Source organism: Coregonus lavaretus (assembly GCF_964263955.1).
Source record: "Coregonus lavaretus genome assembly, chromosome: 25".
NCBI classification, from domain to species: domain Eukaryota; kingdom Metazoa; phylum Chordata; class Actinopteri; order Salmoniformes; family Salmonidae; genus Coregonus; species Coregonus lavaretus.
Window position 1 is genome coordinate 6,402,253 of NC_140012.1, and position 14,923 is coordinate 6,417,175.

At 45.9% G+C, this 14,923-nt stretch overlaps 1 protein-coding gene across 1 annotated transcript in view; it reads left to right on the top strand.

Annotated features, from left to right (window-relative positions):
* Positions 1-4,440: 4,440 nt before the first annotated feature.
* Positions 4,441-14,923, top strand: part of LOC311100956 (rhomboid-related protein 1-like) — a gene marked incomplete at both ends in the record, with an annotated part of 59,770 nt that continues 49,287 nt past the window's right edge. The window contains one exon of the mRNA XM_084141939.1: positions 4,441-4,479. Coding sequence (XP_083998065.1) covers positions 4,441-4,479 — 39 coding nt within the window. The remainder of the gene's footprint in view (positions 4,480-14,923) is intronic.

Here is a 14,923-nt window from a genome sequence, read left to right on the forward strand (position 1 = left end):
TTGGACTAGCAAGTCGCAACTGCACTCCCAGACACTAGAGGGCTCTCCACTCCTCTCTCTGAGTTTCTTATTCCACTTCCCCAGCTATTCCAGTGCCACCCTTATCACTGGAAACTGCTTAAAGGGAGTGGGGCTTGATTCAACTCACTGAACAAACCTCTTTGGCCTGACACCAATATGTTGAAACGTGGCATGATATTCTTAACAGTTCAGAACATACTGTGGGACTTGAACATTACAGAGATGTTACAGAGCAACGCAGATCCCATGTCTAAATCTGGGTGGTGGCAAAATCTCTCAACCATGGGTATTTCTTCCTCCTGTGAAGAAACACTTCAATGTATTTTATGCTGCAAGAATGTGAGCTCAATCTCTCATTAGTTTGTGCTCTACCTCCCTCTCTCTCACTTTCTTTCACTTGTTTTCACTCTAATTTTCCTCCCCATTCTCCTCTCACTCTCTCTCTTGGTCCTTCTCTCTTTCCCTTGGTTTCACTCTCCTCTACTGCATCCGCTCTCCTAATCTCTCTCTCTCCCTATTCCTCCCTAGAGATTGCATAAAATAGAGCACTTTGGACTAAAACGATGTCAGTCAGTGACCCGATTTCATTCGGCTGTCATTTTCATCATAGGGTGATTCCCCCCACTGCCCATTAACCATCGGCGACATCTGAAGGCGAGAGGGTCAAGCATGTTTATTCCCATCATTCACCTATGACCACTTTACCCCAGAGAGAGATCCCAAAACCAGTTTGCATCTTCATTTCGGGGCCTGTTAGCTGCAGAACACGACAGACACAGAATGACACACATCTATGTATATTACTCTAATGAAGGTGGAACTGCATAAAATATATATTGTACACACACTAATGAAGAACAACCTGCTAGAAAAATGTACATACATACATCTACCCACCCACACTAACACTTATAGGCTTGTATCCGCTAATGAAGACACGCTTGCTATAAGGGGTCACATACAGACACACATACACACACACTTTGGCGCATGCTGTATACATTAACACCTATGAATAAACACCCATTCTACGGACACACACCATGATAAGCTGTCTTGAGGACACTGGGGTCATTAAGCCTGTGAACAGAGTGCACGCTGACTGGCGGTCTAATTAACGTTCGTTGTTCTTCCCCTGAAAGGGCTCGTTATTCTCCGCAGGCCGTCTCACACCGCACCGGCCTTAGCCAGCACTCTGTCTGCCTGACGCTCTTGGGCCTTGTTAAAGATGAACAGACTGTCTTTGTTTGGTCTCTCTGTCAGTCAGAGGCCACTCCATCTCCCTGACAGGAGAGTGGCATTTGTGGGAGGCCATGTGGGCATCATGTCTTACATGGATGATCTGACTCCATTTCATCATACTGTGACTGCTCTCCAGTTCCTGACTTGACTTATTCGTTTTAGCTCCTAGTGGAGCAAAGGGTCTCCACAGTGCATCTCCAGCGAACCCTGTTTTGGAAAGTTTTCTTGGCTTCATCCCAGTTGCTTCCTGCCTTCTCTTCTTCATTGGTCCTTCACCATGTGTTCCTCGGACACCCAACCTTTATTTTGCCCTGTGGGCTCCACAGAGGAAGGCCCTCAAAATTGTCAAAGACTCCAGCCACCCTAGTCATAGACTGTTCTCTCTGCTACCGCACGGCAAGCGGTACCGGAGTGCCAAGTCTAGGTCCAAAAGACTTCTCAACAGCTTCTACCCCCAAGCCATAAGACTCCTGAACAGCTAATCATGGCTACCCGGACTATTTGCACTGCCCCCCCACCCCATCCTTTTTACGCTGCTGCTACTCTGTTAAGTATTTATGCATAGTCACTTTAACTCTACCCACATGTACATATTACCTCAACTACCTCAACTAGCCGGTGCCCCCGCACATTGACTCTGCAACGGTACCCCCCTGTATATATAGCCTCCCTACTGTCACTTTATTTTACTTCTGCTCTTTTTTTCTCAACACTTTTTTTGTTGTTGTTTTATTCTTACTTTTTTTGTTTAAAATAAATGCACTGTTGGTTAAGGGCTGTAAGTAAGCATTTCACTGTAATGTCTGCACCTGTTGTATTCGGCGCATGTGGGCTCCACAGAGGAAGGCCCTCAAAATTGTCAAAGACTCCAGCCACCCTAGTCATAGACTGTTCTCTCTGCTACCGCACGGCAAGCGGTACCGGAGTGCCAAGTCTAGGTCCAAAAGACTTCTCAACAGCTTCTACCCCCAAGCCATAAGACTCCTGAACAGCTAATCATGGCTACCCGGACTATTTGCACTGCCCCCCCACCCCATCCTTTTTACGCTGCTGCTACTCTGTTAAGTATTTATGCATAGTCACTTTAACTCTACCCATATGTACATATTACCTCAACTACCTCAACTAGCCGGTGCCCCCGCACATTGACTCTGCAACGGTACCCCCCTGTATATATAGCCTCCCTACTGTCACTTTATTTTACTTCTGCTCTTTTTTTCTCAACACTTTTTTTGTTGTTGTTTTATTCTTACTTTTTTTGTTTAAAATAAATGCACTGTTGGTTAAGGGCTGTAAGTAAGCATTTCACTGTAATGTCTGCACCTGTTGTATTCGGCGCATGTGACCAATAAAATTTGATTTGATTTGATTTCCTGAAGAAAACAGCATTCCGTCTTAACTGTTAGCATGATTCACTGTGTTAATGAGGATATCTGGACATTCATATTGATGTTGTCTAAGAGGAGGTCTTTAGTCTGAATGTATTTACCAAGAGCAGGAGAGTCGCAGTGTGTGGTGCAATTATGAGACAAACAGACAGAGGGCCTCTGTCTTGTCACTGGACCAGAGGCAGAGCAGAGCATCATAGGAGCTGGGAGTTGGCACTGGATCTGAGAAGGGACATTTGGCTGTAGACAGAGAGGGGATCCTGACCTGTTGTTGTTACACACTGATGACCTCATACACTATAAGGTCATAGCTGAGCTACACCAGCCTTACTACAGCTTTCAATTGGAGCAAATACACCAGCTCACTTTATGAAGCAGGATTTACTGTATCCCCAGCCATCCTCATTGTCCTTAAGAGAAGTGGTTATGATGTATACATGTATACGGAATAATAATGTGTTTTCTTCTAAGGAAATAGGTCTGGTAATGGCACTGCTCCAACCACGGCTGCCCACACAAGGGGTTACGAGTCGCCATTCATCAAGCTGATGTTCTGACCTTTATGTTCAGGTCCCCATACACCAGTCTCCTCATAATTTACTTTAATTATGTATTGGATTAACATAAAGGCTTTGTACTGATATTACTTATAATTATCTATTGTACACCAGGGATTTTTGCCCAAGTGTTATTGCAGTGGTATTAATTTGCGCAATACCGTGGAGGGGAATTGGTATGCCATCCAAACTGTCTCTGTCAATAATGCATGTTTGTGTGTGTCTGATTGCATGTGCTACAATATGTCTTTGTGTGTATGATTAGCGTAAAGGGGTACACAGGAAGGGTATTTCGTCATGGTTCTGTAAGTGTGCTTTAGTGTAATATTTGTGTGGTTCCTGTGTGCATCCGAGTGTGATGTGTATTCACGTTTGTCAGTATACAATATGTGATAGGCCTGCATGTGTACTGTACACGTATGCATATATTCACAATCTGTTCATAAGTAGCTTCAGTGTTTTCTCTCTCTCTCTCTCTCTCTCTCTCTCTCTCTCTCTCTCTCTCTCTCTCTCTCTCTCTCTCTCTCTCTCTCTCTCTCTCTCTCTCTCTCTCTCTCTCTCTCTCTCTCTCTCTCTCTCTCTCTCTCTGTATGTGTGTTAGATGTGCCTAAGTGCATCTCTATCTGAGGCTGTAGTAGGCACACAGCCACAGTGGAGCTCATCCTCTCTTCGTCTTCAAGACGCCCTTTTTGCAGTGAGGAGAGGAGCTGCAGCCAGTGGCCCCACCTCCTCCGGTTCCCATTGGCCGAGAGGAGCCACCTCCCTCCCCTGCCTCATTGGTATGCAGGCAGTGCAGTGTCAGTGAGGAGAGAGGAAAGAGAGAGCGGTCAGTGCTGTAGGGCAGAGGAGAGCAAGGTTGAGAGTCAGTGAATGAGAGCTGCTGAATCTGCTGTTTGCTTGTTTTGCTGGGCTGCCTCCTATCCACACTGCACTGGCAACACAGAATACCCTGCCAACACCACAGACGCTGCTGATTACCACGCTAGTTAGCCCCGGCGCTAACAGGAGCGCAAGGGGCCACCAGGAATCAAGCTAGCCGGGTTTATCCATCCTTTGAGCAGGGGACGTAGCCGTGTCGTGTAGTGAAGGGGGCTGACGCTACGATTTAGGCTCCTACCCCCCCCCCCACCCCCCACCCCCCACCCCCCCCACCCACCACCACCAGCAGCAGCCCGCTCGCTCCTCCCTATGTCCTTGTCCTCGGCGGCTCCTCTCAACTCCCTGGCCAGTATATGGATAGAAGCTCCCTGTTTCAGCTCATACAAGAGCAGGTAAGCGAGCAAAGCAGCAGCGGTAAGTTTCTATGGTTACCGTCTCCTGCCAGCAGCCAGCCGCACTCTTTCTATCTCGGGATTTTAGGCAAGAGGCAGGGGTGAGAACTGCTGGTATGGGAGGTGGGTAAGAGGGGCATGTGGTATTCTGTTACTTTTTATTTAATTTTTTACTTTAGTTTATTAAGTAAATATTTTATTAACCAACAATGCAGTTCAAGAAAGAGTTAAGGGCTTGTAAGTAAGCATAACATTTGATTTGATTTAATGAAGGCACACTGGGGTTGAAGATGTAGTAGACTGACGCTACTGAGGGATTCTCAGGCTATGTGGGGTCATGGTAGAGTAGACCTTAGAAGGTGAGGTCTTCAAATCCAATTGTATTTGTCACATGCGCCGAACACAACAGGTGTAGACTTTACCGTGAAATGCTTACAAGGCCTTAACCAACAATGCAGTAAAAAAAAAAAAAAACAGAGTAAAGAAAATATTTACTAAATAAACTAAAGTAGTAATAAAGAAAGTAACACAAAATAACAATAACGAGGTACCAAGTAAATGTGCGGGGGTACAGGTTAGTTGAGGTAATTTGTACATGTAGGTAGGGGTAAAGTGACTATGCATAGATAATAAACAGCGAGTAGCAGCAGTGTAAAAACAAGGGGGGGGGGTCAATGCAAATAGTCCCAGTGGCCATTTGATTAAATGTTCAGCAGTCTTATGGCTTGGCGGTAGAAGCTGTTAAAGAGCCTTTTGGACCTAGACTTGGCGCTCCGGTACCGCTTGCCGTGCGGTAGCAGAGATGACAGTCTATGACTTGGGTGACACCGCCTAGTGTATAGGTCCTGGATGGCAGGAAGCTTGGCCCCAGTGATGTACTGGGCTGTATGCACTACCCTCTGTAGCGCCTTACTGTCGGATGCCAAGCAGTTGCCATACCAGGCGGTGATGCAACCGGTCAGGATGCTCTCGCTGGTGCAGCTGTATAGCTTTTTGAGGCTCTGGGGACCCATGCCAAGTCTTTTCAGTCTCCTGAGGGGGGAAAGGCGTTGTCGTGCCCTCTTCACAACTTTCTTGGTGTGTTTGGAACATGATAGTTTGTTGGTGATGTGGACACCAAGAAACTTGAAATTCTCGACCCGCTCCACTACAGCCCTGTCGATGTGAATGGGGGCGGGTTCGGCCCTCCTTTTCCTGTAGTCCACGATCATCTCCTTTGTCTTGCTCACGTTGACGGAGAGGTTGTTGTCCTGGCACCACACTGCCAGGTCTGACCTCCTCCCTATAGGCTGTCTCATCGTTGTCGGGGATCAGGCCTACCACCGTTGTGTCGTCAGCAAACGTAATGATGGTGTTGGAGTTGTGCTTGGCCACGCAGTTGTGGGTGAACAGGGAGTACAGGAGGGGACTAAGCACGCACCCCTGAGGGGCCCCCGTGTTCAGGATCAGCGTGGCAGATGTGTTGTTGCCTACCCTTACCACCTGGGGGCGGCCCATCACAAAGTCCAGGATCCAGTTGCAGAGGGAGGTGTTTAGTCCCAGGGTCCATAGCTTAGTGATGAGCTTTGTGGGCACTATGGTGTTGAACACTGAGCTGTAGTCAATGAACAGCATTCTCACATAGGTGTTTATTTTGTCCAGGTGGGAAAGGGCAGTGTGGCGTGCGATTGAGATTGTGTCATCTGTTGGGGCGGTATGCGAATTGGAGTGGGTCTAGGGTTTCCGGGATGATGGTGTTGATGTGAGCCATGATCTTTCAAAGCACTTCATGGTTACCGACGTGAGTGCTACGGGGCGGTAGTCATTTATGCAGGTTACCTTCACTTTCTTGGGCACAGGGACTATGGTGGTCTATTTGAAACATGTAGGTATTACAGACTCGGTCAGGGAGAGGTTGAAAATGTCAGTGAAGACACTTGCCAGTTGGTCCACGCATGCTCTGAGTACACGTCCTGGTAATCCATCTGGCACCGCGGCCTTGTTTAAAGGTTTTGCTCACATCGGCTACGGTGAGCTTGATCACACAGTCGTCCGGAACAGCTGGTGCTCTCATGCATGCTTCAGTGTTGCTTGCCTCGAAGCGAGCATAAATGGCATTTAGCCCGTCTGGTAGGCTCGTGTCACTGGGCAGCTCACGGCTGGGTTTCCCTTTGTAGGGTGTAATAGTTTGCATGCCTTGCCACATCCAACGAGCGTCAGAGCCGGTGTAGTAGGATTCAATCTTAGTCCTGTATTGACGTTTGCCTGTTTGATGGTTCGTCTGAAGGCATAGCGGGATTTCTTATAAGCGTCCGGATTAGTGTCCCGCTCCTTGAAAGCAGCAGCTTTAGCCTTTAGCTCGGTGCGGATGTTGCCTGTAATCCATGGCTTCTGGTTGGAATATGTACGTACGGTAACTGTGGGGGCGACGTCGTCGATGCATTTATTGATGAAGCCGGTGACTGAGAACATATTCCAGTCTGTGCTAGCAAAACAGTCCTGTAGCGTAGCATCCGCGTGGTACTTCCGGCTTTAGTTTTTGCTTGTAAGCAGGAATCAGGAGGATAGAATTATGGTCAGATTTTTCAAATGGTGGGCGAGGGAGAGCTTTGTACGCGTGTCTTTGTGTGGAGTAAAGGTGGTCTAGAGTTTTTTTGTCTCTGGTTGCACATGTGACATGCTGGTAGAAATGAGGTCAAACTGATTTAAGTTTTCCTGCAGTCCCCGGCCACTAGGAGCGCCGCTTCTGGATGAGCATTTTCTTGTTTGCTTATGGCCTTATACAGCTCGTTGAGTGCGGTTTTAGTGCCAGCGTCGGTTTGTGGTGGTAAATAGACGGCTACGAAAAATATAGATGAAAACTCTCTTGGTAGATAGTGTGGTCTACAGTTTATCATGAGGTGAGCAATACCTTAAGACTACCTTAATATTAGACATCTCGCACCAGCTGTTATTGACAAATAGACACACACCACCACCCCTCGTCTTACCGGACGTAGCTGTTCTGTCCTGCCGATGCACGGAAAATCCAGCCAACTATATATTATCCGTGTCGTCGTTCAGCCACGACTCTGTGAAATATAAGATATTACAGTTTTTAATGTCCCGTTGGTAGGATAGTCTCGAACAGAGCTCATCCAGTTAGTTCTCCAGTGATTGCACGTTGGCCAATAGAACGGATGGTAGAGGCGAGTTCCCCACTCGCCGACGAGTTCTCATAAGGCACCCTGATGTCCACCCCCTGTATTTCCTTCTATTCTTAATGCGAATGAAGGGGATTTGGGCCTTGTATGGGAGCAACATTATATCCTTCGCGTGACTCATTCAAGAAAAATCTTCATCCAGTTTGAGGTGAGTAATCGCTGTTCTGATGTCCAGAAGCTCTTTTCGTTCATAAGAGACGGTAGCATCAACATTATGTACAAAATTTGAAAAACGATCATGTGTTACAGTTTGTAGAGGTGGGAGTGGCATGTTTTCCTGGTTTACCTGTGCAGCAGTGATATAAATGAATGGTTAAACTCTGGATGAAATAATTTAGATTTGGTATGAATTAGTGGATTGTAGGGAGCAGTGGTCATGAGTTAATTTACCCGGAGATGGTTGGTCCTGACCTGATGATTTTACTGTAGTCAGTAGGCCACTCGTCTTGGCACTAGCTTGTACCTGTGTTGTTGTGTGCCATACGTCTGTCTAGGTGTCTAGTCTTTTTCCTAGTCCTTGAGTATCTCAGAAATATTGACAGATGTTCCTCTTGGTCACATAACAACCCATGGGGCAATGCTGTGCTCTGCAGTATTAAGATCCAGGACCAGTGGTGTAAAGTACTACTTAAGTAGTTTTTTGGGGTATCTTTAATTTACTTTACTATTTATATTTGTGACTACTTTTACTTCACTCCATTCCTAAAGAAAATTATGTTATTTTTACTCCATACATTTTTCCTGACTTCCAAAAGTACTCGTTACATTTTGAATGCTTAGCAGGACAAGAAAATGGTCCAATTCACACTTATCAAGAGAACATCTGTCACACCCTGACCTTTAAATGCCTGTTGTTTCTCGTTGGTTTGGTCAGGGTGTGAATTTCTATGTGTACATTCTATGTTTGTATTTCTATGTTGGCCGGGTGTGGTTCCCAATCAGAGGCAGCTGTCGATCGTTGTCTCTGATTGGGGATCATACTTAGGTAGACATTTTGTTTACCTATGTTGTGGGATCTTGACTCTTGTTTGTGTGTAGCCATTGTGAGTGTCACGTTATGTTGCTTTTGTTGTTTTGTTCTGAGTTTATTTCAATAAACAAATATGTACGCATACCACGCTGCACCTTGGTCCAATCCTGTACTCAACGAACGTGACAACATCGCTGGTCATCCCTACTGCCTCTGATCTGATCTCACTAAACAAACATGCTTCGTTTGTAAATTATGTCTGAGTGTTGGAGTGTGTCCCTGGCTATCCGTAAATAAAAAAACAAGAAAATGGTACGGTCTGGTTTGCTTAATATAAGGAATTGGAAATTATTTATTATTTTACTTTTGATACTTAATGATGCATTATGCAGAAATTGCTCTGCCATTTCCTGGTTGCTAAAATTCTAATAGTTAGCCTAATTTCAGTTTATGTGACAAAACAAGAAGTCATTGTGTAGAGAATCATTGTACCATCTAAACCGCTGTGAAGTATATTTTCCATAACCAAAAATATTGTATATTCAGCTGGTGTACAAAACCGTAAGTAAAATATGCAAAAACAAAACTTCAGAACGGGAAGCATAGAAATAGGACACATAGAACAGATCTACCAATTCTTAGACTTGCTTTCAACGGGAATGAAAGATCTATAACTCACATTTCTATGTGAATTTGGTCGGGTCTATGAAAAAGTAGCGTTAAGTATATTTTAGCAATTACATTTACTTTTGATAGTTAAGTATATTTAAAACCAAATACTTTTAGACCTTACTCAAGTAGTATTTTACTGGGTGACTTTCAATTTTACTTGAGTCATTTTCTATTAAGGTATATTTACTTTTACTCAAGTATGACATTTTTTCCACCATTGTCCAGCACTGAGACAGCCACAACCTCAAGCACTCTCACAGCTCTCTAAGGAAGCATTTATTCAACTTTGAACATTCTCCTCTTTTTTCAGTTTTAGTATTTAAAGTGTTTTGTTAGCTAAATCAAAGCCTACTTTAATGGTTATTTTATCAATGTCTAGTGTGCATCTTGTCAGTCCCCCCCCCCATCCCTCATTCACGTTATTGGCTGGCTGGACCATCCCACTGTTCTGTGGCACCAGCGGGGGATTTGGCTGATTGAGAGATAGATTGGGCAATCATTCTGTCTGAGAGGGAGACATCGATTATCTGCTGCAGGGTCTAAGGGCCACGAGGGGCCCATCAGTAACACATTGATCGACAGACTTAGAGGTGTGTGTGTTTGTTTAACTAGACTTGTGGGTACCAGAAGTCCTCACAAGTATAGTAAAACATGGAGAATTTGGCAAGTTGGGACATTTTGCCGGTCCCCACGAGGAAAAATGCTATTTTAGGCTTAGGAGTTAGGTTTAGGGTTAGGGATATAATTAAGGTTAGGCTGGCTCTCCGGAGTGGCGCAGCGTTCTAAGGCACTGCATCGCAGTGCTAGAGGCGTTACTATAGAACCGGGTTAATTCCCGGGCTGTGCCACAACCGGCCGTGGCCGGGAGTCCCATAGGACGGCGCACAATTGGCCCAGCGTTGTCCGGTTTAGGGGAGGGTTTGACCGGGGGGGCTTTACTTGGCTCATTGCTCTTTAGGGTTATGGTTAGGTTTAGGGTTAAGGTTAGGTTTAGGGTTAAGAAAAATATGATTTTGGATGGGAATCAATTCTTTGGGCGCCACAAGGATAGCAGTACAAAACTGTGTGTGTGCGTGCATGTTTTACCCTACCTTTGTTCAGTAGTTGTGTGTGTTTATGTACGAGAAGAAGGTGAGAAGCCACCAAGGAATATTGTGTGAATATCAATGTGGTAAAAGGATGTGTTGTGGTCATGGTGGTGGTTTTCAAAGTTTCCGAATAGCAGCATGCATAGTGAATCATTTATGAGCAATTCATCCAAGGTGCACAGGTAGAGGGAATTCTGTTGCTTTAATGTATCTGGTTTCAGTGGAGAAAAACTCTCTTTATGTTAGACCAGGAAAGCAACTGAGTGTGTGCATGTCAACATCTATTTATCCATAATGTGTGGCACACCTCAACTTGAAAGTAGAGTAGACCATTCTTTTCTCCCCTAAGAGATACTTGTTGTTCTTGTCTCCTCAAACTGTCTGTGAAGGGTACATTTTCATAGGCTCAGATGTGTAGACATTCATATAGGCCTAGATCAGCAGGTTGACTTCATGTTGGTCTAGTCTACTTTCACTCCATATAGGGCTATGAGTGGAGTAGTAATACGTGTAGCTAGTTGCATGTACCTCGCACATTGGGCTGCTACATCAGACTCTGCAGCACGAGAGCGAGAGTAGCTACGCGAGGGACTTTTATTAGTCTTTGTCTGCAGGAGGAAGCAGTGCTGAGCTCAGGCTATTTCTGTCCCATGCAGGCACATACACACACTGACTCACACACAGACACACACACTTCTGTTGATCTAATGGTTATTTATATAGCCATGTCACTTAATAAGGAAACTGTCAGCCAGGGCTCCACCATCGATGAGCCATGCGATCATTAGTCGATTAATATCTCCTCTGCAATTCCCCTCCTTATCAGAGCTATTTTCACCTGCTAGATAAAGACTGATGATCTGAGGACAGCGTTATACAGTTTTGACGTGTATATATGCCAACCATAGCAAGGATGAGGGTCTTATTTTCCCTTTCCCTTTCATTGAGGTCTGATGCCATCAGCATGGTGCTTTTCATGCATGGCATTTGAGGAATGTCTCCTGCTGTTGTTTGTGTCACTGTGCGTCAAAGGGAGAAAATGTAGTCATGGGTTCGACATGAATCAAGGAGTTTTGCTCTGTCTGTGTAGAGAGAGAGAGTAGAGACTAGAGAGAGAGAGAGCTGTTGTGGTGGCCTGGCTGCCACCATCTTGCGGTCTGTGCCACAGTAACCTAGAATGCTGCTGCCGTAGAAGAACTAGAGGGCCCAGTTGTCAAAGAACAGCAGTGGATCCTGGGTGCCACTGGAGCTGATTCACCGCTCAGATGCTATCGCTATGCTAATACACTGCCACGCAAATACTACTGCAACACTGATATTACTCTCATACTACCGCAATACTCATGCTACATGTATACTACTACCCTGCTATACTCGTACTCGGGTATGGAAATTATGGAGTTTGGGCACTGGCATGGCAGGCTAGTAGACCACAATTTTTATTTATGGCCAAGGTCTGTTCCCAGGTCAGGGTCTCCTCCCCCTCCCCACTGTAGTGCTGGCCTCAGTTAAGTGACACCTGCTCTGGGGTCAGCCTCAGTGGCTGGTTGTCTGCTGACGGTAATAGAGGTCCTGGGGGTTAACGACGTGATCTTTCCCCTGCAGTCAGCACAGCCGCCTCCTCCACACTATTTCATCCCATTATCTTCATCCATCCCCTTCTACTTGCTCCCACCATATTTTCTTCACCCCATCTCGTTTTTCTCTACATTTGTTAACCCTTTCAACCTCTACATCCGCAGGTACTGGTGTCACCTCCCTTGGCCCCTTAGCCCTCCTCTCTTTCATCAGCCCTTTTTCACCAGCCCATCCTTCTATCCATTCCTCTGTAATTATCTCTCCATCCATCTATATCCTTCTGTCCCTACTCCAGTGCTCTCTACCCCCCTCCTCTCTCAATCCCCCTTCGTAAAAGGGAAATGTGAAAGCTGTGACACACAGGAAACCCATAACCATGGCGACGATGTGGCTTGTCAACGCGTCATCCTCCCGGTGTTGTATTACTTCAATAACGGCTCCCTTTCAGGACCATTCCCCCGCTCTCCTCTTCTCTCAGCCCTCCTCCCTCTCTCTCTCTCTTCCTTCCTTCCTCTGTCAGACAGTCATGAACCCCACTACCCTGACTAAGAAAAAAGGTGAAGCTTATACCCAACGTTCACACGTCTCCGTTTTCCTCACCGAATGTATTGATTGCTAATCGTCATAATTACCAACAAGGACCAATCCTTCACCACCTCTTCACCTTCATTCTCAGCTCCCGGTACTTGTGTAACACACTTTCAGTAGAAGGTTAGGCAAATACTGTCTCTATGTAGATTGGCTACAGTTCAATTTGCAGTGTAAGACCCCACATGGTAACCGTGGCGATGTGACGATGACATATGGGGCCAGACAGTGATCAGACTCCTCTGTGTCCCCGGGTGGAGAGGATCCTATTAGAATCTGGTGTTTGGAACTGTGGATGCGGAGCACCTGAGTGTGTCACAGCCTTCTGATAGACTTGGGCTATTGGAGTGTGTTAGAGCCGTCTGACTGATTGAACACTAGACAGTGGTTGAGCGGTCTCTGACGTTCTCTCTTTTCCTCTATTTCTCTTCTCCTCATTTCTTTCTCAATTCAATTCAATTGTCTTTATTTCTCACTCTCTCGCCCTCTATATATCCATCTCCCTCTCTCTCTCTCTCTCCCTTCCTCCTTCCCTCCACCTCTCTCCCTCCCTCACTCTCTCCCCATCCTATCATCCTAGTGCCCTACACTCAGCCTATGCAAAACGTTGGCCATATCTGCAACCTTTCTCTCTCTCCTCAGTGCCAGGGGCAGAATAGGCTGTGTTTAAACAAACCTCTGTGAAACACACAGTAAGGGAAATAGGGAAAAAAATTGGCTGGGACTTTTTTCTTTCTTGGTTCATTCTCATACATGCATTTGCTTTAGCCGCATTTCAGGAAGCCACTTCCAAGCTCAAGACTGTCAGGCCCAGCCAGCGAGGGGCCCCGGCGTTCAGCCGATATATTACTCGGTGTGTGATATGTGTGCGAGATGACTGAGAAGGGAGATGGCTCAGATTACTGATGTCTGTGTGTCCATGTGTGAATTTGTGTCCGTGTCGGTGTGTGTGTACGTTTGTACGGGCGCCTGCCTGTTGGGATGAAAAATGGCTTCACAACAAAGTCTGTGATTGTGAAAACACAAGAATTTACAGTATTTGCTGTTCTCAGCCTTCAGAAATGGCAAGGCGCTAACATTTGATTGCTTGCATCAACAGAGCAAACATGCAGGGCCGGTTCCAGGCACAAGCGACATAAGCGGTTGCTTAGGGCCCCCGGCCGCTAGGAGGCCCCCGACCTGAGAGTAAGAATAGTAGAATATGCAAGGTGCAATTTCGAAATTTGGTTGTGCCTCAGCAGTTTTTCTCTTGTTACAGTGCCTTCGGAAAGATCAGACCCCTTGACTTTTTTTGTTACGTTACAGCCTTATTCTAAAATTGATTAAATAAGAAATGTTCCTCAGCAATCTTCACACAATATCCAATAATGACAAAGCGAAAACTGGTTTTTAGAATTTTTAGCAAAAAAATGGAAATACCTTATTTACATAAGTGTTCAGACCCTTTGCTATGAGACTCGAAATTGAGCTCAGGTTCATCCTGTTTCCATTGATCATCCTTGAGATGTTTCTACAACTTGATTGGAGTCCACCTGTGGTAAATTCAATTGATTGGACATGATTTGGAAAGGCACACACCTGTCTATATAAGTTCCCGCAGTTGACAGTGCATGTCAGAGCAAAAACCAAGCCATGAGGTTGAAGGAATTGTCTGTAGAGCTCCAAGACAGGATTTTGTCGAGGCACAGATATGGGGAAGGGTACCAAAAAAATTCTGCAGCATTGAAGGTCCCCAAGAACACAGTGGCCTCCATCATTCTTAAATGGAAGAAGTTTGGAACCACCAAGACTCTTCCTACAGTTGCCCACCGGCCAAACTGAGCAATCGGGGGGAGAAGGGCCTTGGTCAGGGAGGTGACCAAGAACCCGATGGTCACTCTGACAGAGCTCTAGAGTTCCTCTGTGGAGATGGGAGAACCTTCCAGAAGGACAACTATCTCTGCAGCACTCCACCAATCAAGCCTTTATGGTAGAGTGGCCAGACGGAAGCCACTCCTCAGTAAAAGGCACCTGACAGGCCACTTGGAGTTTGCCAAAAGGCACCTAAAGACTCTCAGACCCTGAGAAACAAGATTATTTGGTCTGATGAAACCAAGATTGAGCTCTTTGGCCTGAATGCCAAGCATCACGTCTGGAGGAAACCTGGCACCATCCCTACGGTGAAGCATGGTGGTGGCAGCATCATGCTGTGGGGATGTTTTTCAGCGGCAGGGACTGGGAGACTAGTCAGGATCGAGGCAAAGATGAACAGAGCAAAGTACAGAGAGATCCTTGATGAAAACCTGCTCCAGAGTGCTCAGGACCTCAGACTGGGGCGACGGTTCAGCTTCCAAAAGGACAACAACCCTAAGCACACAGCCAAGACA